Below are 23,231 nucleotides of genomic sequence, written 5' to 3' on the forward strand. Positions count from 1 at the left end.
TGTGGTCAAAGGTGTGGATGCTGCCCAGGAAGCTGGGCACCAAATATTTGATCAGTTTGTCCAGTCACTGTTCCTGGGAGATCTGCACCTTACATGTATTTTTTTCTCCGTGTGAGGGTCAAGTTTATTTGGAAGCTTGAGTGAGTGGTGTTGTGGTCAACATGGAGGCCCAGGGCTGAGCTGACTGGCCTCCATGTCAGGCTGAGGATGCCCCCAATGGGAGGCCAGCCCTTGCCATTGGCCACCCAGCTCTGAGTCTGGGCACAGGGTGGAGCCAGCTCCCTGTGAAGCAGAGTCCTGGCTTCCAGGAAAGGCAGGTGGAGAAGGTGTGGACAGTTCTCCCTGGGTGGGTCAAGGTCCAGAAAAATAGACTTGTTCAAAGCTCTGATGATTTAAAGGGTTAAATTTTATAGAATCTAAAGTAAGGTTATGTTTAGGAGTATTTTATTCAAGGTTCTCTACAATACACTATATGTTACTGAATATCATTAAGAAGTACAGTAGAAGTATAAGCATATGTAACAAACACAAAATGTTAAATACTGCATCAAAATGGGGGTGGGGGCACCCTCTCTGCAATGGCTGCTGACACAGGCTGTGGCCCAGGATCTGGCACCAAGGCCTCAAAGGAACTGGGGTGAGTTGCTCAAATGGGGCAGGTGGTTCTGCCTCTTAAAGTTCAGTGAAAGCTGGGCCTGGATCTGGCTCTGTCTCTGGTAAGGCCACTAGGTTGGAATTGCCTCTTGAGCATTTTCCTGATGTTGCTCTGGAGCTGGTTCTGTAGATCCAAGAAGAGGTAATGTTACCACCTTCACTGGCATTTATTTATTTATTTATTTATTTATTGTTTTGCCTTCTAAAGGCTCACTCACCCACACCACCCACGGAGGCCTCCTCCTCTGTTTCCTCCTCAGTGGTGCAGCTGTGAATGGAGACTCTGGGCCTGGTTTGGCAGGTCAGCGACTGGAAATTTGAGCTCTAGGGAAGCCAACAGCATCATCAGGCTGGGAAATCCTGGAGGTGCTGGTCCACCCAGATGCCCAGGATGCAGGAGAGGGTTCTTGGGAAAGAGATAGGTGGGCAGCAGGGTCTGAGGCCTGGCCTTTCCTTCCACACGACCCTCCCAGAGCACCACTCAGAGAGCCTGGGGTTCTGTATCTGCTCCTCCTGCCCATCCAGAAGCCCGACCTACTCCTTGTCCATCTTCAGTCTGGCAGTCCTTGCAGAGAAATGCCTGGTCAGCCAGGAGGGGCTGGCAGAATTCGCTCCTAACTGACAGCTCTGGATCAATGAGGAAACCACCAGTCCCCTTCTCCAGGGGAACCTGACAGGCTCTCTCAGTGTCCCTGCCCCTCTCACGACACTCCTATTATGACTGAGAGGGCTGGTATCCACTGTGTTCATGTTATTCATTGGCACAGAGTAGGTGCTTCAGGAATATTGACCAATGACCGAACAAAGGAACCCCAGGGCCTTTCTATCACCTCAATCTTTGGCTCCTGCACCTACATGCTGCATAATTCAGGAGCTGTCCTGTGTGGTTCTTTGCCTCCCATTGAAACTCAGCTCCCACAGGGTGGGGTGCAGCTGCCAAGCTGCCACTGAGGAGGTTCTACCAGATTAGTGATCAACGTCCCCGGGATAGGGGTGCAGGCAAGATTGGATTAGGAGGGGAAGGATATGAATTTGCTGAGGGTCTGACTCTCTCACTGAGCTCCCACTGCTCTCCACACCACCTAAATCCACATGCACAGCTCTCTGACTCCTTCCCTTTTTGTAGGAGAAGCCTCAGACCTCTGCCCTCTTACAGAAATCCCACCATGTGTGGGATCCAGGGTTTGGCCAGCACCTTGAGTTCACAGTCCCTATACTCCCCTCATGGCTCTGATCCAAAACTGACTCACGTTTTCTGCTAAAACAGAATTCTATCATCTCTTCACAATACAGGCAGAGGCAGCCATAGGTAGAGGAAAAGAGGAGGACATCACATGTGCTGTCCTGTGGACACTACGAGCCTGTGTTTCCCAGTGTGACTGAATCACTTCCGACTAGAAGGAAGCTCTTCAGTTCAGGCTTGAGGTCTTCTCTGAGCACTGGATTATGGTCAGTGCCTAGAGACATGTCTGTACCTGTCAGGGTGACTAATATATGTGCTGAATGAATGAGCCCAAACCAGCCCGATCTGAGAAAACTGGGTGACCCTGGGGCCCCACTGCTCACCCCCGGCATACCTGATGCAGATTCACCTGGGAAGTGGACTCCTAATCGTATCTCCAATCTCTTTTTGAAATCTGGAAACAGCTTAGCCCAAGACCCCAAAGAGAATCACAAATTTGGCAGTGGCTTCCTAAACAAGAATAGGAAATAACCAATTGGCTCAATCACAGCCCCTCCAGCAGACCTCTCCACTGTCTAGGCACCCAGAGAATACTTACCAGGGAGGACCCCAGTGAGTCCCTACAATAACCCTAGCTCCTGGGTTCACCGAGGGTTCAGAGGAACAAACACTCAGAGAGTTGCAGTGACCTGAAGGCAAACAGCCAACAGGTGGCCTGGTGATCATGTGCTCTCGAAGGGGAGGGGCTCACCTGGTAAATAATTGGTCTCACAGCTGTTGGGTGGTAACAAAAGTTCTGTAAGTATAGACAGGAATGAAGGTGGGTTCCCTCCCCAGGTATTCAACCACTTTGTCTAGCCAGTATAGCAGGGCCCTGTGCACCACACAGGTCAGGTTTTTTGTTGTTGTTGTTGTTTGTTTTTTTCTCCCTGTGAGGCTGAAGTTCATTGGAAATCTCAAGAATGTGGTGCTGGGGCCATTTGGCTGGGTGGCAGCTGGATCCAAGGGCTGGCTCACCGGCCTCCCTGTTCTGCTCAGAATGCCAACAATCAGAGGCTAGCCCTTCAGCTCTGGCCACCCAGCTCTGAGTCTGAGCACAGGCTGGAGCTGGCTCCCCAGGGAAGCAGAGTCCTGGCTTCCAGGATGGGCAGGTTCTCAAGACCATAACCCTTTTCACTTGGAATGCTGGGGATCCTGAGGCCAAAACATATCTTCCATGATTCTCGAGCTCAACAATACCCTCCTGAATGTCCACGGACAAGAGCATTCTTGTATTGAACAGAGCAGTTAGGAGCTCCCAGTGAGAAACAACCCCCTTAGGTTCCAGGCTCTGAGTGCATTCATACTCAGAACAGTTTCTCTTTGGGTGGCTCCAGGGCCTGTGTCTGTAGTAAACCGATCTGTTCACAGAAAAGCAGCTGGGTCCTTCTGGGCTTAGCCAAGGCAGAGCTAAGGGCAGGGAGAGAGGCAGGGCTAGAATGTGGAATTGGGATGTCCAAAGATGCAGATGGGGAAGAGCTTGACGTGAGAGGACCACTGGGCTGCCAGCTGGAAGAACGTCACGTCGTTCGACTCTGTGCCATCAATGACGACTGGCAGCATTTTCTGCTGGTTCTTTGCCTTGCAAACCAGGTGACCGATGCCCTCAATGCACTGGATTGTGGACTCCACATCCTTGTTCTTGGTTTTCTTGGGCGCCTTCTTTTTCATCTCATTGGTGACCACTGTCATGGACATGGTGGGTGTTGCTGTGTCCTCACCACTGCTGGGCAGCCTGCTGGCCTGGATAGACTGGAAGAAGCACTTGAGTGTGCTTTTGGCGGTAGGCAGGTCTTTATTCTCCACAATTCTCTTCATGTCTATTGGTTGGGCTGCTGTTCCGTAATCCACCTGCAGCTCCATCATCTCTGCATGGACACTCTGGCTGGGGGAGAAGAGGCCCCCACTCATTGACGAAGGGGAGAGTGTGTTGGATGAGGCCTTCCTGGCAGGAAGAACACTGGAGCATGAGGGGTCCACATCATCTGAATCTCTTGACATGGCTGAAGATCGATCCACTCTTCCAACCTTCACTGCCCACACTAAGGGAATGAGCTTCTGTGAGGACATCTCATTGGGGCGCTTCTGCTGCTCATTGAGCATGGCCTCTGCGATGGGCAGCAGGTAGACACAGTTGGCACCTACTCTGTGATTCTCGACAAAACGCCCTGTGTGTCCTGCAAGGTGTTCTGGGACTCCAGGTTGTTGAACATGTCCCACCAGTATAGGTCCTGGAAGAAGTTGTTGTAGCGACATTCCATGGAACCCAGGTATCTGGCCAGGGGGTGGGAACCCATCAGGATGACCAGAAAACGCATGTAGTCCAGCCATTGGGGTGATTGGTGAGAACACTGCTATCAGAGCTTGGGAATTGCAGTTGCAATATCTCTGCATCCGGGAGATGATGATGCTAAATGCCTCCTGGACATCAACTGTGGAACAAGCGCACACCACAGGCAGTGTGTGCCCCTGCAGGATGTCTGAAAGTAACTGGCCCTGCCAGTCCGAGGTGTTGACCAGGATGATGTTCTCGGGCAGCTTGTTCTGGGAAATGAGGGTGTTGTTTGGCTGGTCACTCATGGGCTTCCTGGGGATCTGCCGCTGGCTCTGTAGGTCTGGGCCGTCATTGTTCAGGGTGTTGAACCACTCATTCAGGGCTGTGTTGTAGCCCCGGTGGCCAGCCTGTTTCCCCTTGGCCTGCTGGAGGGGATGACTACAGACTTGGAGAAGAGCACTATGGATGGGAGCATCTTGGTGAACCAACCCCAAATGGAGGACTCTGCCTCCAGGTTGTCCTCCAGCTGCTCCCCAGGTGAATTCCTTGGACTATTGAGTCAGAGCCACCATCACTTGACATGCTGTCAAAGTATCGCCTGAGCGTGGGCTTTGGGGTGCTGGGGACACTTACATCGTCCTCCATGTCTAGACTACTCTCGCTGGAGCTGTCCACAGGGTGATACCGAAAGTCCAGGGCCTTCTCTACTTTGGGGACATGCCTCACCAGGGCCTGTTGTGAGGATACGACCTCCTCCAGCACTTGGTCCATGAGCATGCATTCCACAGCTCTCGGGTGGTAATTCTGGTGCCTGGTCATGCATCTCCTTCTTACTATCAGATTCCCTTCATGAAAGTTATTCCCCTGGGATGAACTGTGGGTGGCATTTTAGCTAGCTGCCTGCTGAAAGTAGAAGCTCTCAGACATGTTGGCAGAGTCGTTATGCAAGGTCTGGGCCTTGGTGCTGGCCTGTATGGCACCGACATCATGATCCATGGGCTGACTGGACAGGGTGGCCATCCAGGATCTTGTCCATCTGACGGGTGGGTATGCTGTAAGCCACAAATTTGGAGTCACTGTGGCTTGGCTGCTTGCCTCCTTGGGCCCATGTGATCTCAGGCAGATGGGCCAGACTCAGTGGCTCCTTTCAGATGCTGGCACTGTGGAGGCCCCACATCTCCATCTGCAAGCTGTAGTCTGACAGGCCTTCCAGGTATATCCTGAACTTGGGATTGGGGCTGCTGAGGACACTGTGATTGTCCCTCATGTCTGGGCGGCTAGACAGGCTTTCGAAGTATTGCCTGAGCTGAGGCGTTGGGGTGCTGAGGACACTGTCATCGTCCTCGATTTCTGGATCACTGTCACTGGCGTTCTCCAGCATGTCATACAGGAGGTCCAGGTCCTCCTCCACCTCCTGGAATGCTCCACATAGTCCTTCCTGCCCAATGTCCAGCATCTCCTCTGACACTTTGACTGTGTGCAGCCATAACAAGACTTTCTGGTGGTAGTTCTGTTGCCGAGTCATGGACCTCCTTCTGACTATCGGATTCCCCTTGTCGAAGTCATCCTCCTCCTGTTCCTGCCTGTGGCTGGCATTGTAGCTGGCCCCGAGCTTCGAGAGAAAGTTCTCAGACTTGCCATTAGAGTGGTTCTCTGAGCACTCAGCCTTGAGATTGGCTTCTCTGGCGCTGTCCTCATGGTTGATGTACGGCATGGACAGGGAGGAGGTATGGATCTTTTCCACCTTGCTGGTGGTGTGCTGTAGCCCACAAATTCATTGCACTGTCACTTAGCTGTTTTCGTCCCAGGGCCCACGCATTTTCTGTCATGTGGGCAACAGTCAGAGGCTCCTTTTTGGTCCTGGCAATGTGGCTTCCTCGCATCTCCATCTGCTAGCTGGAGCCTGACAGGCCTTTGAAGTATGGCCTGAGCTTGGGTCTGGGGTTGCTAAAGACGATCTCATCATCCTCCATGTAGAGGTCACTTTTCCTCCGGTTCCGCATCATGTCAGCCCGAAGGTCCCTCTCTGACACTTTGGACCTGTGAAACAGCACCAGGACTTTCTGCTTCAAGATTCCTTGTATTGATCACTGCAGCTTCTTCGGCTTCCTCTTCTCGAAGTCATCCTTGTGAAGGTCCTGTCTGTGCTTTCCACTCTAGCTGGCTTACAGCTCAGAAAAGGAGCTCTTATCCTGCCCTCAGTGTTGTTACCTGTGGACTTGGCCTTGAGGCTGGTCTGCTTGGCACTGTCCTCCTCATTGATAGGCTGGCTGCACAGTGAGGAGATCCAGATCTCGGCCATCTTGGTGGAGGACTCCTTGACTCTGCTGCAGAGGCTCAGCATCTGGCCACACCTGGGGTTTTGGTGCATGACGTCAGCCATGTGGATGGCGCCAGAGGCCAGTGTCTTGTAGCCCAGGACGTTCCTGTTCTTAGAGCACTTCCTCTGCTCCAGCATGATCAGGAGCTTGTTACCTTCTCCCTTGAGGAAGTGGTTGTACTGCAGGGAGAAGGTGATCACCAGGTTGGTCTGCACCGGTCTACTGCGGGGCAGCACAATCTCTTGGGACCTCAGGATGCCCTTGGAGTCCTGCATATTCACAGAAATCACCACGGAGATGAGGTTCTTGGCCAGCTTCTTGGAGATCACTAGCTTCTTTAAAGTGAGACTGCACCACCTGGGCACTCAGCTGGGGCTGGAGCAGTCCACCTCCCAGGTAGCTAACAGGTTCCTGGGTACCTGTGCTTTGAGCACTGTGGATGTGCTGGCCTGGCCCACAGTTTGTGAGGAAGCTGCAGCTGCTGGCACCCTACTGGTCCTTTTCCTACTCAGCATTGATGGTTTGTCCTCTTGTGGTGGAACAGAGGAGGGACATGTTTGGTGGCAAGAGGTGGGGCCTAAGTGATCAAAGGAGATTGTGGTCACACAAAAAGTGGGCACTCACTAACCTGTGATTAGGTCAGAGAATGCCTGGGTGGTGGTCTTTTAAGCTCAGGGACCTAAAGTTTTCACAAAGGATGTCCTGAAGTTAAAACATTTCTAATCAAAAGCAGTTTTTGGTGTTTCGCTACATCTAGCCTGGCATCTTCTCTAAAAAATGGTCAATCTTTAACTTAGCTGAGCCTGTCTATTGTCTTTTGGAATCCACAAAAACATAGCTTTGGAATGTCAAAGGAATGTTCCTTGTTTTGGACACACCGTGCTGTGTGGAGACCACAAATCCCCTCATTGTTATTAAGTTCATTGTTGGCTGTTCTATCCTATATCCACCAGTGTGAAGAAGTATGTGTGTATCTATCGCCAGCGGATTTGATACAACAAACATACATCTCCACTTTTGATGGTAATATCTAAAATAAGGTGAACACGGCCATTCTCCACAGCATTGTTTCAATGCATTGAGATTTTGCTTCATGGCAATTGACAGGTGGGCTCAGATAAAATCTCTACAATTGTTCACAGTTTTGAATGCTTCTTACATTGACATGTACTTGGCACAATACAGCAGGATCCCGGAAAAGCTCACCCAGCACCACTGTGCAGACCTACACCTGGTGCTAGGATGCAGGAAAGGGCCCATTGACTTCCCAGCTCCCTGTCCATTTGGTGAACTTGTGTGAGTTGTCTCTTGGACCCAGGACTTCCCCTTGCTTGTGCTGCGGACTTTATTTGAGCCGTATTGTTAATACTGTTGGGGGAACTAAGTTTAACGATTGACAGATCCCAGGCTAAGGAGAGACAGGAGGGAAAATGGGCCTGGACTTGACCACTGGCTTTTCCATTGGAATTGCCATTTGAGAGTCTGGGGCAAACACCTGGGCTGTACAAATGACAGCTGGTCTTGTTCATCTCAGAAGATGAAGGGGATTTTGATTGTGAAAAATCTTTCACTTAATATTGTAATTCAATATCCAATTACATGCTCTTTCCTGCATGAATCTCAGGTGTTCTTAGACAAGTAAGGATCTGTGCTGCTGTGTCAGAGGTCAGTCCTCAGGACATGCAGGAGCCCCATAAATTCTCACACAACTGTAATTAAACTAACTGGCTCTTCAGGGGGAGCACTAATCAGGTTTGGTCCACCTGCACTGGTGGCCCTTCTGGTTGTTGTAGACAGCAGGGAGAGAAACCGAGGCACATAAGAGGGTTGAATGAGACTCTGGGAAAGGGAGCAACATGCTGCTCAAGCCCTAAAGCAACAAACCTCAATCCACTACATCACACCTCTAGAAAATTTGCTGAGAGACTGCAGATACCAAACAACAATAAAAACAAGAGCCACAAACACACCTATAATTAACATTGGAAGTTGTGCCTCCATGGCTGGGAACTCCCAGACTCCAGCCCTCATTACTATTCCTGATAGGACACCTTGACTTGCAAGTGCTTTACAGAAATGAGAAGATTTAACTAGAAAATATTAACTGAAAATGGCCAATATACAGTTGTCTTTCGGTGCCTTAATTAATTTTTCCCAGGCAAGAAATACAAACACCACCATTAGAAAAATGCCTCCTGAAAATTAAACTGATTGAATGAATAGGAAACACATCTTGATTTGGAAATTAGAAACTTCTAAGGAGGAGCACAGATAAATTCTCTTTAAAAACGAAATTAATAAGAAATTTCAGAGATTATCTCTGAACTCTCCTGAAGCTAATAAATTCTAACATCCATTCTCCCCCTTCTATAGAACTTCCACTATATGTGTAGCTCTGCTGTAAAAAAGAAGGGATTCTTACCATTTGCCACAGTATGGATGGAGCTGGAGAGCATTATGCCAAGTGAAATAAGCCAGTCAGAGAAGGATAAATACCACATGATCTCACTAATTTGTGGAATATAATGAACAACGTAAACTGATGAACAATGTCAGATCCAGAGACGGAGAGGCATCGAGTGGACTGTCAGGCCTTGGAGGGAAGGTAGGGGAGGGTGGGGGTAAGGGGGAGAGATCAACCAAAGGACTTATATGAAAGCATATAGGCCTAATCAATGGACACGGACCACAGGGGGTCGGGGGGAGGGCATGAGCGGGGGGATAGGGGGTAACGTGGGGATAAGGACACATATGTAATATCTTAATATATATATATATATATATATATATATGAATAAAGTAGCTATACTATCTAATAAAAGAGAAACATGGTAATTACCGTACGACCGCTACCCTTCCCATTGGCTAATCAGGGAGATATGCAAATTAACTGCCAGCCAAGATGGTGGCCGGCAGCCAGGCAGCTTGAAACTAACATGAGGCTTGCTTGCTTCAGTGACAGAGGACTCCAATGTTCCCCGCCTGCTGCTGCCGGCCTCTGAGCCTGCAGTTTGAAACATTGTAACAAATATAGAAGCTAAACAAAACCCAGAAACCTGCTTTTAGTGAGCCAGGATCTCAGAGCTGGAGTTATACATTGTTTCGATTATAGAACCCAAAAACCAGATACCTGCTTTCAGCAGCAGAGGCCTCAGAGCTGGAGCCAGAGCTAAAGCTGGCCCAGAATAAAAATAAGAGGAAAAAAGGAGCAGTTGGGAGCTTCAGCCCTCAGCCCCTCACCCAGACTGGCCAGGCACCCCAGTGGGGACGCCCACCCTGAAGGCTGTGTGACCAGCTGCAAACAGCCATCATCCCCTCACCCAGGCTGGCCAGGCACCCCAGTGGGGACTCCCACCCTGATCCAGGACACCCTTCATGGCAAACAAGCCAGCCCAACCCATGCACCAGGCCTCTATCCTATATAGTAAAAGGGTACTATGCCTCCCAGCACCGGGATCAGTGGAGCCGAGAGGCCTCCCGGCACCAGGATCAGCATGACAGGGGGCAACGCCCAAACACCCTGATCGCCCTGCAGCTCTGTGTGTGACAGGGGGTGGGGCCACAACCTCCCTATCCACCCTGCTCTGTTCGCGACAGAGGAAGGTGCCCCAACCTCCTGATCAGCCCTCCTCTGTGCCTGATACGGGGGAGCTCCCCAACCCCCTGATTGGCCCTGCTCTGTGCATGACAGGGGGCAGCTCCCCAACCCCCTAATGGGCCCTGCTCTGTGCATGACAGGGTATGGAGCCCCAACCCCCCTGATGGGCCCTGCTCTGTGTGTGATAGGGGGTGGCGCCTCAACCTCCCTATTGACCCTGCCTTGAGTGTGACAGGGGGCAGTGCCCCAACCAACTGATTGGCCCTGCTCTGTGCGTGACAGGGGGTGGCGCCGCAACCTTCCTATTGACCCTGCCTTGAGTGTGACAGGGGGCGGTGCCCCAACTCCCCTATCGGCCCTACTCTGTGAGTGACAGGGGGGAGCTCCTCAACCCCCTGATCGGCCCTGATCTGTGCATGACAGGGGGGAGCTCCCCAACCCCCTAATGGGCCCTGCTCTCTGCATGACAGGGGGGAGCTCCCCAACCCCCTGATCGACCCTGCTCTGTGCATGACAGGGTATGGAGCCCCAACCCCCTGATGGGCCCTGCTCCGTGCGTGACAGGGGGTGGTTGCCGCAACCTCCCTATTGACCCTGCCTTGAGTGTGACAGGGGGTGGTGCCCCAACCCCCTAATCGACCCTACCCTAAGCATGACTGAGGGTGGCATCGCAACCTCCCAATCTGCCCTGCTCTGTGCATGACAGGGTGCGTCGCCCCAACTCCCCAATTGGCCCTGCTCTGATCCCGACCAGGGGATGCACCTAGGGATTGGGCCTGCCCTCTGCCTCACAGGAACAGGCCTAAGCCAGCAGGGCGTTATCTCCCGAGGGGTCCCAGACTGCGAGAGGGCACAGGCCAGGCTGAGGGACCCCCCCCTACCCCCCGAGTGTACAAATTTTTTGCACTGAGCCTCTAGTTATTAATAAGAAAGAACGAAAGAAAGAAAGAAAGAAAGAAAGAAAGAAAGAAAGAAAGGAAAGAAAGAAAGAAAGAAAGAAAGAAAGAAAGAAAGAAAGAAAGAACGAACTGGTGAGCTGATAAAATTGTCAAATTACAATATCAAACACCTGAAACACTATAACTATATAAGATTGTATATCAACTATTCTTAAAAATAAATTTAAAATAAAAATAATTAAATTTCTCAGATGTTGTTGGCTTTTTAGAAAATTAAACCTGAGAATGAATATTCTAAAATTTAAAAAGTTATCTTTATAAAAGTTAATGAAATTGACAGGCATTGAAAAAGCATCTGATCCAAAATGCAACAGCCATATCTGATTATTAAAATATTGTTGTAAAATACAAATAGATAGTTACTAAATATCTTTCACTTAAAATCTTTCACTTAAAATCCTCTAAAACTCCTCATTGCACCTGGAATAAATCTTACAACCTGAACAAGACTGCAGGCTCTGGACCCCATGACCTGCACAACTTCTGTCTCACACTCGTCTTTACTCCAGCCACCCTGGCCTGTATTTCATTCCTAAAACCCGGGGAGCTCTTTCCCACCTCAGGGCCTTTGCACACACATCTGTGTCTGCAAGGCTCTTTGTTCAGGACTTCATAGGACTGACCTTTTTCCTCCTTTACATCTCATCTCCCCCCAAAAAACATCAACATGTGGAAAGTGTTATCTATCTCTACATCATGGAAGTGAATAGAGTCTATTTATATTCTCTCATTTTTTGTTTTTAAATTTTTCATTCCACCTGCTCTAGACTTTCAAGAGAAAAAAAGGCGCGGTAAAATGTATTCATCTTAAACTCATTTTAAATGTTTTTGGTGAGACCTGAAATACTGATCTAATATGTTCCCCTAAATCAGTGGTTCTCAAACTTGGCTGCACATTAGAATCACCTGGGAGTCTTTTTAAAATCCTGATTTCTGGGCCTCATCCTCCGAAAATTCTGTTTCTTTGTTACTAATGTTGTGGCCCCAACCCATAACAAAGAAACAGAATTTCCGGAGGATGAGGCCCAGAAATCAGGATTTTAAAAAGGTTCCCAGCTGATTCTAATGTGCAGCCAAGGTTGAGAACCACGGCAATAAACAGCTGTCCCAGGGCTATTTGTTGCCAAAGGGCCCCATAATGATCCACTCAGTCCCATGTGTGCTCTGCCCTGTTCCTGATGTCGCTGCCCAGCTCCCAGGACCTGCTCACTCCAGCACCAGGGCCGCACTACCTGAGAGTCCTTTCTAGTTGACAGAGCAAGTCCCCTTCTTATATTCTTTTCAACTGTTTCCTGATTTGTTTGCATATTTATTTTTAGATAAAATTTAGAATAGTTTTTGTTTCCCCAAAATCCTGTTATGATTTTTACTTCAAAGAAGTAAATTGTAGATTAATTCATGAGACTATGTGCCCTTGCAACATTTTATCTTTCTATCTAGAATTTAGGAAGTCCCTCCACTTAGGATTAAATGGAGAAATAGAGCATTGGAAGGCCCTGGGCAATTCCTGTTAACATCTTAAGGCTTTAGATTGTTTTGTTGACGTTACACTTTGCATTTCCACCTGATTGTTTACATACATATGTATTAATAAAGTAATGGACCATATATATTGAGTGTCCACCATGTGCCTATTCTTTATGTTAAGCCCATTTTACTTAATTTTATCCTTGCAATTCATTTTCCACATGAAAGGAGCAAGCCTTAAAGAACTCAGCTAACATGCCTGAGGTTTTAATGCAAGTGGCAGTGCCATTCTTCTCACTAAATTATTGTTGTTGTTGTTGTTGTTAATCCTCACCCAAGGATAAGTTTCCATTGATTTTTAGAGAGAATGGAAGAAAGGGGGACAGACAGAGAGACATACATCGATGTGAGAGAGAAATCGATTGGTTGACTACTGCTCTTCCCAGACTAGGGACAAGGATCTAGCCTGCAACCAAGGTATGTGCCCTTACTGGAATCAAACCCAAGACCCTTCAGACTGCTGGCTCCCCGCTACTACTGGCTGACTGCTCTGTCTCTTCCACTCTCTGACTGCTCTAATTTAATTGAGAATATCCAGAATTTCTTTCTGGTCACTAGTATAAAGATTCTTATATCCACATACAACCACTGAAAAAGCATCTGATCCAAAAGGCAACAGGCCAGTTAGATGTGCTGATACCTCCACTCCAGGGCCCTGAACCACACTCCCCAGAACCACCTGGATGTGGAAACAGGCAGCTGTAAGAAAAGGGGGAAATAGACGTCATGTCCACCACAGGCCATTGCCAAATAAAACGTCAACTTCTGGTTTCCACTCTGACATATAAGAAGTAGGAAGTCCTTACTTTCATCCTTACTATAAAAAATGAAGAACAGGTGAACAATCTGAAAAAAGGAACCCTTTTGAAATCCATCAGTTCATTGAAGTCACATGACTATGAAACTAACTTTTGCTGCTGCAAACCACTGAGGTTTAGGGCTCTGTTAGCACAATACAACCTGGCCTATCTTCCAGATAAGACAGAAAACATCTTTTCCACTCAAAGTGAGAAACAAAATCAAAAAGCATAAGAGAAGACAGATTTGACCACATCAAAATGGAATGCATTTCCTTGGCAAAACACACAGCAAGTGGAGACAATGGCAAGCTAGAGAAACCATTTGCAAGTGACATGGCAAAAAGCTGATATCCATAGCAATTGAGATTTCCTAACAATCCAATGGGAAAGAGGGCAAAAGCCCTCCAACTGAAATTCCAAAACAAGAAACAGGGCAAATAGTATGTGAAAAGGTATCCAATTGCAGTATAAACCAGAATGAAAAATTCAAATGAAAATATTGCTCTCTCAAAGCCTGGACAGGGTGCCTCATCAGTTGGTTGGACAGTCATGTCATACACCAGAAGGTGGCAGGTTTGATTCCTGGTCAGGGCACATACCTAGGTTGTGGGTTCTGAAAATGTTCCAGAACTAGAGTGTGTTTGTGATGTGATGTGACAGTTGTGAAAAATTGTGAATGTACTTGAATTTGGAATTTACACTTTGAGGGATCATAGAGTTAAAATTTATATAATTTAAATTTATTTTAAATAAATTTTATTTTAAATAAGTATTCTTTTACTGAATCATATAAGAAAAATACACTAAAATTCGAAGTATGTGTAAGATAAACAATTTTTTTTATATTGCTGTTATCAGGGAGGGGAAAGCCCTCCTGCCATAGCAGCTGACACATGCTGTGGCCCAGGACCTGGGACCACAAGCCTCAAAGGAGAGGAGGACAGTGGCCTGTATCCTCCAGATGATGGTGCTGAAGGCTGCCTGGACCTCAGGCTTGGAGCAGGTGCACACCTCGCCAGCATGTGTTGCTGCAGGACTCAGCCAGGAACTGCCCCTGCCAGTCAGAGGCATTGAGGAGAGGGTGTTCTCGGCAGCTAGTTGTCAGAGATGAGGATGCTGTTTAGTTGATCATACACTGTCATCCTGGGGATCTGCAGCTGGCTCAGTCGGTCAGGACAGTGCTTGTCCAGGCTGTTGACCTGCCTTTGTGTGGCTGTGCCACTTGTCGCTCCTTCTGGGATGTGCTCCAGCCCCAGCAGCCCACCTGCTGCCCAGAGGATCTGGGGGAGGGGATGAGGAGAGACTCGGTTTGGTGATGTGCCCGCTGATTTCTAGCATCTCATCCTGTCACGTTGGTTGGATTTGGCTGCTCCTTCTGGCTCCGGCACTGTGGATGGTCTAGATCTCCCTCTGAGAGCCGGGGTAACATAGGTCTTCCTAGAATGGCCTGAGCCAGGGATTTGGGGTACTGAGGACAACTCTCATGATCTACTGTCGCTAATGTTCTCAACCGAATCACACAGCACATTGAGGTCATCGTCCTCCTCGGTGACATTCCCCCAAGACTCCTGCTCCAGGCTCAGTTCTTCCTCCCACAGTTTCTCCCTACGCAGCCACGCCCCAACCTTCTTGATGGCATATTGTTCCCTTGTCATGGGTGGCACACTTCCTCCTCCTTGGAGCTGCTTTTTGGACTCCCCAAAGTCAAAATCCTCCTCCTCTTGGTCCTGCCAGAGCCTGGGATCACGGCTAGCCTGATGGTCAGAGTAACTAAAGCTGGACTTGGCATTGGGGCCAGCCTGCCGGGTGCTGTCCTCCACTTCCATGGGCTGGCTGGACAAGGAGGAGATGCTGACCTCAGCCACATGGGCAGATGTCTCCGTGATGGTGCTATGGAGGCTCAGCATCTGGCCGCCCTGGAGGGGTCGCAGCATCAACTCAGCCATGTTGATGGTGCCCATGGCGAGTGTCTTATACCCCATGAGGGCCTGGGTGCTGAGGCGCTGCTTCTGCTGCAGGAGGACCTGCAAGGTGCTGCCTTTCCTCTTGAGGGAGTGGGGGTACTGCAGGGAGAAGGTCAGCGCCAGGTCGGTCTGCACTTGACCACTGGGGGGCAGCAGGATCTCATCCGACCTCAAGATGGTCTTGCAGCCCTGGATCTTCACACTGATGACCACACCCCTGACCTCCTTCTCCAGCTCCCTGTAGATCAGCAGCTTGTTTAAGGCGAGGCTGCACTGCCGAGGCACACAGGTGGGGCTGGAGCAGTCCACCTCCCAGGTAGCAAAGATGTTCATCGGCACCTGAGTGTTGAGTGCAGCGGGCAGGTTGTCCAGGCCTGCAGCCGCAGGCCCCATAGAGGCCTTATTTGCACCCTGTGTTGGGACAGAGGGGGCACATAGCATCAGGGTCAGCTCATAAACTGCCAGGTGGGTTGGAGGCTACAGCTCAGACTGAACCCCAAGCACTCAGGGATTGGTAGCTGGAGGTGGGGCAAGAGTGATCACAGAGACCACATGCTAACCTGGCGGCCTTGCAAACTCAGAGACCTAAAGTAACCACAAAGGATGATCCGAAATTAAAGTGTTTTATAAACTACTTGTAAAAGCAGTGTATGGTGGGGAGTCATGTCCCAGGCTGTCATCTTCCCTGACAAAGGTCAATCTTTACCTTAACTGAGCTTGTCTATTGTCTTTTTGAATCTACAGCAACATATTTTTGTAATGTCAAAGTAATTTTCCTTCTTTCAGAACACTCAAAGCACAGGCATCATTCTGCAAAGACCACAAATCCGCTTATTGTCATTGAGTTCATTGTTGACTGTTAACTATCCTGCTCACACCTATGTAAAAGAAGTATGTGTCTATCATTTTACCTTTTATCCAACCCCAGAGATTCCCTGCTTTGATTTCTCCTGCCTCCCTAATCTATCACCAATGGATTTCATGCAACCCACACAAGTCTCCTCTTTTGATTGTAATGTATAAATCAAGGTGCAAAGCTGCCATTCACTGGAGCATTACTATCTCATTCGGTTGAGATTTTGCTTCAGCGCAATTGTTTACACTTTGGCTCAGAGAAACTCTGAAAAATTCTTCACAGGTTTTCATGTTTTCTACATGAACAAGAGAAAAGGTTCTTGGCGGAATCCACTTGAAGGTGAGTTATGATGAGACACATTAGTATCTTATTCATTTTCTTAGCAGAGAATGGACAGCACCTCCTGGTGTGAACAATGTCAACCTGGGATTTCTGACAGAAGATCCCATTCTGAGATGGAAACACAGAGGCTTTTCCAGGGGTGGGCAGGTCTGGATATTAGGACAAGTGGGGTGTTCAGTGCAGCACCCTTGACATGGCACAGGAGGGGATCATGTCCAGATCCCACAGCAGTGAACAGTTGGATCGCCAGCCCTGATAACAGGTCCCCCTCTCAGTATGTTGTGCATCCCAGGGAGGCCCCAGCTCCTGACCTGGAGGGACCACAGGGATGTGGTCCTCGGGGGGCAGCAAAGGGCAAAGCAAGAGACTTGGTACCTTGAGCCCCATGTCCTTTTGGAAAAAGCATCCCTACTCATCATGATGGTGTGTAAGAGTGGGAGAAGGTGTGTAAGCATTGTCAGGCCGACCTGGACACTTGGAGATGGGTGTTAAAAAGGGAACGTTTGTAGAGAAATTCGAAAATACACTTGACTGAGCATGAGGTGAAATGGTACAAAGTCTCTCCTCTGATATTCCTAAAACTTTGTGGGCAGTGACTTTGCATCTCATCTGAAAGATGACGGACAGTGAGAGTGGCTTGGGAGGAGGAGATGGAGAGCCAGATTACTGTGGAAAATGGAATCCAGGATGGATCTTGAGAGAATAACAGGGCAGCTTCTGGAACCCAGGGACCCCTTTGCCAGCATGGAGTCCTGGAGTCTGGGTCACCTCAGCACCTGCACTCACCCTGGGGCCATGCTGCTCACTGGAGCATGTATGGGGCACCTGTGCCTCCTGCAGGGGCAGGGAGTTGAGGACCCCTTCTTTCAGCTCCTCGCTGTTCTCCTGCGTGGGGCTCTGTGAAGACAGTTCCCAGTCACCAGGGGGAAAGCCTCAGGGCCCTGTTTTGCTGGTTCTGTGACCCCTGGGTCCCTCCACTGCCGACACACACACAGTGTGATGAACTCAGACCTCCCTTGCAGAGGAAAATGTCTGACAGCCAGAGGGCTAGGAGTGTCATTGGCACAGATAAGGGACCCTGCTGGAAGCCCATCTCCACCTGCCTGCCCTGTCCTGGGGTCTGAACACAGCAGGACCTCTAGGGGATTCACTGCCCCAAAAGCTGTTCCTGCCCCCAGGCTTCTCCCTTCAGGTCCTTCTTCCCACCACATCAAGGGGAGGGGATGTGGACTGCACAGGGATCGCACACAGAGGTCGCCTGGTCTGAATGGGTCTGACCCAGGCCACCTTGTGTTACCTGAGGCCATGTTTTTGGACAAGGCCAGATACGTCTGGAACGAGGGTTGAACCAACGTCGGCACCGTCTCCAAAAGCTCTCACTGCGGGGTCTCCCGAAGCAAGAGCACCAATCACGGGGAAAACAGCAAGAGAACATCTTGCTCTGCCAAATGCCTCTTGGCAAGTGAGCTACCTGCTGGGCTAAAATGTGGGTGCCTGGTTACGGGAGTACAAAGTTCTATTGGATAGTGACCTCATACCTGGGATTGTCTTCCCTGAGTCCCCTCATCTCATGACAGCTATGCAAGTAGTCCTGTGGGCTGCTGTCTGCAGACCCCTCTTCTCCATGAAGCCCCTTATGTGTACACAGTGACACCAACACCCCCCCAGCTCTCTAGGAGCTCTGTGTGCAGCCAGGGTGCCAGAGTTGAGGAAACCGACCTGAGCTCAGACTCAACCTCTCATTCTTTACTCTTCTTGATCCTGGAGAAGTCATTGTGCCTGTCAGTGCCCATATCTCTCTTGCCTGTGCAATGGGTTACACAGCAAGTGCTTCTTAGGGCTGTTCAGGCTCCTGTGGGGGAGGAGCTGTGAAGTAGGAGGAGGACTGTCACAAGTAGGTAGTGCCTCCAACCTGTTTTTCTTTCCTGTTGTCACCTCCTCTGTGTCTGCTTTTCTTCTAATCCCACCCAAGATCATCACATCTAGACTGTTAGTGTGTGTGTGCGTGTGCATCTGCGTGTGTGTGTGTGTGTGTGTGTGTGTGTGTGTGCGCGTGCGCACGCGCATACCAGTGCTCCCTTTCTGGATCCCAGAACAAAACGGCCCTCATAGGGAGGAACAGGCAGGAGCTACCAAATAGGTCAGGATTTCTAATTTCCAAACCAACTCTGTGGGGGAGGTGGGAGCCTTGGCCTAGAACAGTGATGGGGAACCTTTTGAGCTCAGAGTGTCAGCATTTTGAAAAGCCCTAACTTAACTCTGGTGCCATGTCACATATATAAAAATTTTTTGATATTTTCAACCATAGTAAAACAAAGATTTATATTTCTGATATTTATTTTATATATTTAAATGCCATTTAACAAAGAAAAATCAAACAAAAAATGAGTTCGTGTGTCACCTCTGACTCGCGTGTCATAGGTTCGCCATCACTGGCCTAGAAGGTCTGAACTTTCCTGAACTCTGGACCCTGAATGCCATGTACCCTGGCCAATCTCTGCCTGACTACAGGCTTCTGTTTCCCAGTTATCCAATGAGGATGTGATTCAGGACTGCGTAAGCATGAGCTCAACATAAGGGGGCCTGGCTTTCTCCACTGTGGGTGGGTTGTGGACAGTGGTGCACCTTCCTGATTCCAGATCTGAGCGTCTTTTCAGACAAATACCGTCTAGGCTGCCAAATGCCCACTGTCTCCCCCATGCCATCTCCATGTCTGCACACGATTCTACCAGCACAGCCTTTTCCAGAGCCCCTGAGCAAACCTGGGTGCACCTAGGATCCCAAATTTGAGGACACAGCTGGGTTTACTTCAGGCTCTGCATTCTGACCGTCTGTGATCCTGGGCAAGGCATGGACCTCTCAGGTCAGCAGTTCTCTCCTCAGGGACTCCCCGTGGTCTTCACCTTCCTCCTGTGGTGTGAATGTGTGCCATCCCCTTAAGTGTGGGTGTCAGTAGTGCCTGCAGAAAAGACGGCAAAGGGATCCAACACAACCACAGTGACTTGGTTCTAAAGGTCAGTGCCTGGCCCAGCCAGAGAGGCTCAGTTGGTTCAGTGTCATTCTGTGCACCAAAAGGCTGCTGGTGTAATTCCATGACAGGGCACGTGCCTAGGCTATAGGTTCAATCCCTGGTTGGGGCGGGTACAGGAGGCAACCAATCGATGCTGCTCTCTTGCATGGATGTTTCTCTACTTGTCTCTCCCTTCCTTGCTCTATAAACTCAATTAATTTTTGTTTTCTAAAAAGTTGGTGCCTCACACTTGCTCACACTGAACTGTTTTCTCTCTGTCTGTCTGTCTGTCTGTCTGTCTCTCTTTCTACCTCTCTGTCTCTCAGGCCACACTGAGGAATAAGCCTCTGTGCTGGGAGTTGCTATCTGGAGAGACCCACATGGCGTGGCACTGAATGAGACCAACAGACAGACAGGAGACAGGTCTTCCATCCAAACTGAATCCTAAAGACCCCCAGCCGCCGAGTGAGCTCAGATCCTCAGTGACATATCCTGCCTCAGGTGAGACCACTGTAGTCCCAGCTGAGCCATACGGGATTCCTTGTCACAGACTTGTGAGCTAATGCGTGTCCATTGGTTAAGTCTGTAGTGTGGGGTAACTCTCAGCAATAGATCACTAGCACAGTTGTCCCACACCAGGCCCTGAGCCTGCCCTCCCTCCCTCCCTTATCTCCTCCCAGTTCCCTCCAGCCATGCATCCATCTTTCTAACCTCCTCTCCATCCAGACACTTACTGCCTCTAAGTGTCTGCACAGCTAGCTGTGCCTTCCGCCAGGCTAACTACACCTGAGTGTGTGTAGGGCTGGCTCTTTCTGGTCATACTGATGTGAAAATAAATGCCACCTCAGTGCAGGCTTTCAGCCCTTCACCCAGAAGCCTCCAGTCCTCCTCTTAGCACCTGCTCCCTTTCTACACAGCCACTGCTCTTCCCTATCACATGACTGTGTCTGCATGGTTGTGTCTGCCTTGCCTGCAGCCTGTGAGCTCCTTGGGGGCAGGCCCTATGGTTTCTCCTCATGGACCATTGTGAGTGCTCAGGACATAGTTGCGGAGGGAACAGAAAGGCAGATCCATCCATTACAGATCAGCTCAGTTCTTAGAGCCAAATTGACTTTGTCATTTAAATGGGACTTCAGTGAGTGAGCAGGAGCCCAGGTATCAACATGGCACCTCATGCCTACCAGCTTCTACCCCAGCATGATGCGGAGGACATAGGGAAGAGGGCACCAGTGAAACAGGAGTTCTGTGGATTGGGGACATGTGGGCACTGGAAATGAGACACTCAGTTGTGCCGAGAGGCCTGGCTCCCTAGTCCTGTGCCCTGGGCTCCTGAGCTGTGTTCTCTCAGTGTGCATCTGTGTGTATTTAAGACTGTGTGCGTGTCCCTATGGAGGTGAGAGAGTCACCCTGTTAGCTGAGCTGATTCTCACAATGGTTCCTTAAAAACCAGGAGCTGGGAGTCTAGGGAAACCACTTGTTGATGGTACTCCAAGTATGAGGAGTGAAGTTAGGCCTGGATTGCAGACAACCTCGGGGTTCCCAGTGAGCAGACAGGGCTGAAGGGGAGTAGGGAGGAGAGGGCACTGAGGGGAGAGTGGAGAGCTATGCTGAGCATCCTAAATAAGCAGGCCCTTTATCTTTCATCTGAAGGGTCATGTCATTACCCTTGGGCTTTTCAAGATCATAAAGCGTGCTAGCATCTGAGGATTTCAGAAACAAGCAGGACACACGGGCTGAGGAGCGCTGGCTCTCCCACAGTTATGGGTGTGTCCATGGTGCCAGCAGGCCAGTCAGCACTCACCTGTGTACTCTGGGCAACCTCCAGACATGCTTCTGTTGCTTCAGGAGCCCCCCTCTTTGAGATTCCATCACCCAGGTTGGTAACTACTAACTTCTGCCACAGTCTCCTACTAACCCATCAATCAGGCCACATTCTTTAGGGACAAAATAGGCAACTGTCTCCAAAATCTCCTTCTGTCTCACCTGCAGGAAACTCGGGATTGTCCTTGAGGTTGCCTCATCCACCTCTTACTCCCACCATTTTATTAGCACCTCAGTGCTGAGACCATCACCTCCCTCCACTTCATGGACACCTGTCCTCACCATACTCTGCAGCTTTTCATCATTTAGGACATGTGTGACGTCTCCCCACCTACACCCCACTCTCTCCTTACTATTGTCCATGCCCTTCTGCTTCTCATTCTACCTGCTCTCAAACTCAGGAACATCTGCTTCCCTTTTCCCTCCTGTACCAGGACAGCGGGTCACTGCTAGGGACCATCATGCCAGGGCTCCCAGAGCTGGTGTCTGACTTGCTCTCTGCTCAGCCATCCCTGTTCTGGTCCTGGGAACCAACCTCCTGATGATCCTAGTACTTGCAAGCCCACCCCCACATCCCTTATTGTTTCCTGACTCAATTCTATTTTTCTAATTCTTCCTTCTGCCTGAAATGTCTCTCAATGCCTGGCTTGCCTGGTTAATATCATATATCTCCACTGACTAGAAATAGAAAGTTCTCTATAGGGACTCTCTTTGGAAGTGGAAACACAATACTTCTCCACAAAGAAATGTCCTCTTCCTGTCACCCTAAGCCCACTTGTACTATGGGAACCACATGATGTCATTGTCCTCATATATCTGTATTCCAATGATAATCATGTTGAAAAGACTTTAGCATCGCTGATCCCTAGTACTTAGCAGTTCCAGCATACAGGACTTACTCTAAAACCATTTTTTTTGTTAAATATATTTGTTCAAAATCTGGTTTATCCCAACTAATGAATGTTAGGATTGTTAACAGCAATCCTAAATGTACAAAGGCCCATGGTCTCTAAGGTAAACCTACCCTCCCTTTACATCTCCAGCCTTTGTTTAATCTCACAGTGCTTCCCTCAATTGCCATGGCGCATGAAAAATCAGGATAAAGTGGGTAGACAAATCCTTATGCATCTTCCGGTTTGCTTTAGGAATCCGATCCTAAAGAGCCTTGTGTATGGTCCCCAGATGGGCTCCTGTTCTCAGTGCTTATGGTGCCATGTCAGCCATAGGAGTTGTCACATTCCACTAGAATTTTTTAGTGCCCCTGTCAGCCCAGAGAGGTGCTCATCTTGAGGGCATGGTTTGCATGTCTGGTACAAAGATTATTCCCATTTGTTCAGAGACTTTGCAGCTTTTTCCAGAGCATGGTGCCTAGAAGGATGTCAGTCCTTTCTCTACAGGGTGGTTTGGAGCAGTGGAGAGGACTGATGTAAATGGAGAAGCCAGGCTGTCTCCACAACCTTGTTCAGCCTTGGGGCGTGAGAAAGAATTGCTGCTGGGCTCTGGTGATACAGAAGAGCCTCAGGAAAAAGCCCAGCTGAACCAGAGCTCAGGGGATGAGCGTGGAGAGAGACGCTGACCCCAGAGGAGACTTGGAAGCAGTGCCTGTGGAGGAGATGTGTGTGGACCCCGGGCCCTGGGACATTCCCTGTTCCCTCTTCAGTGCTGTGGGCCGACAGAGGAGATGCTCAGAAAGCTGTTCAGTGCCCGTGGAGCAGGGTGGACTTTCTGTCCAGGTGCAGGTGGCAGTCAGTGTTCAGGAACTGCTCTCTGCTGGTTAAACCCTACAGCATTTTGCAACGTGGACACCAGGGGGCGCTTAAGGCCAGGCTTTGTCCATGTGCTGGTGGGAGATGAAGTCAAACACAATGTGGGTTTGCAGCCC

The 23,231-nt window shown here is 49.5% G+C and overlaps 1 protein-coding gene across 1 annotated transcript; it reads right to left on the reverse strand.

Annotated features, from left to right (window-relative positions):
- Nucleotides 1-3,310: 3,310 nt before the first annotated feature.
- On the reverse strand, nt 3,311-22,430 carry LOC132218521 (phosphofurin acidic cluster sorting protein 2-like). The gene is given in 11 exon segments (XM_059669807.1): nt 3,311-4,020; nt 4,023-4,231; nt 4,233-4,572; nt 4,575-4,677; nt 4,785-4,962; nt 5,056-5,203; nt 5,313-5,804; nt 6,363-6,444; nt 15,213-15,731; nt 17,305-17,415; nt 22,410-22,430. Coding segments are annotated over 11 exon segments (2,913 nt in total).
- Nucleotides 22,431-23,231: the final 801 nt, after the last annotated feature.

Source organism: Myotis daubentonii, chromosome 16, assembly GCF_963259705.1.
Source record: "Myotis daubentonii chromosome 16, mMyoDau2.1, whole genome shotgun sequence".
Taxonomy (NCBI): Eukaryota; Metazoa; Chordata; class Mammalia; order Chiroptera; family Vespertilionidae; genus Myotis; species Myotis daubentonii.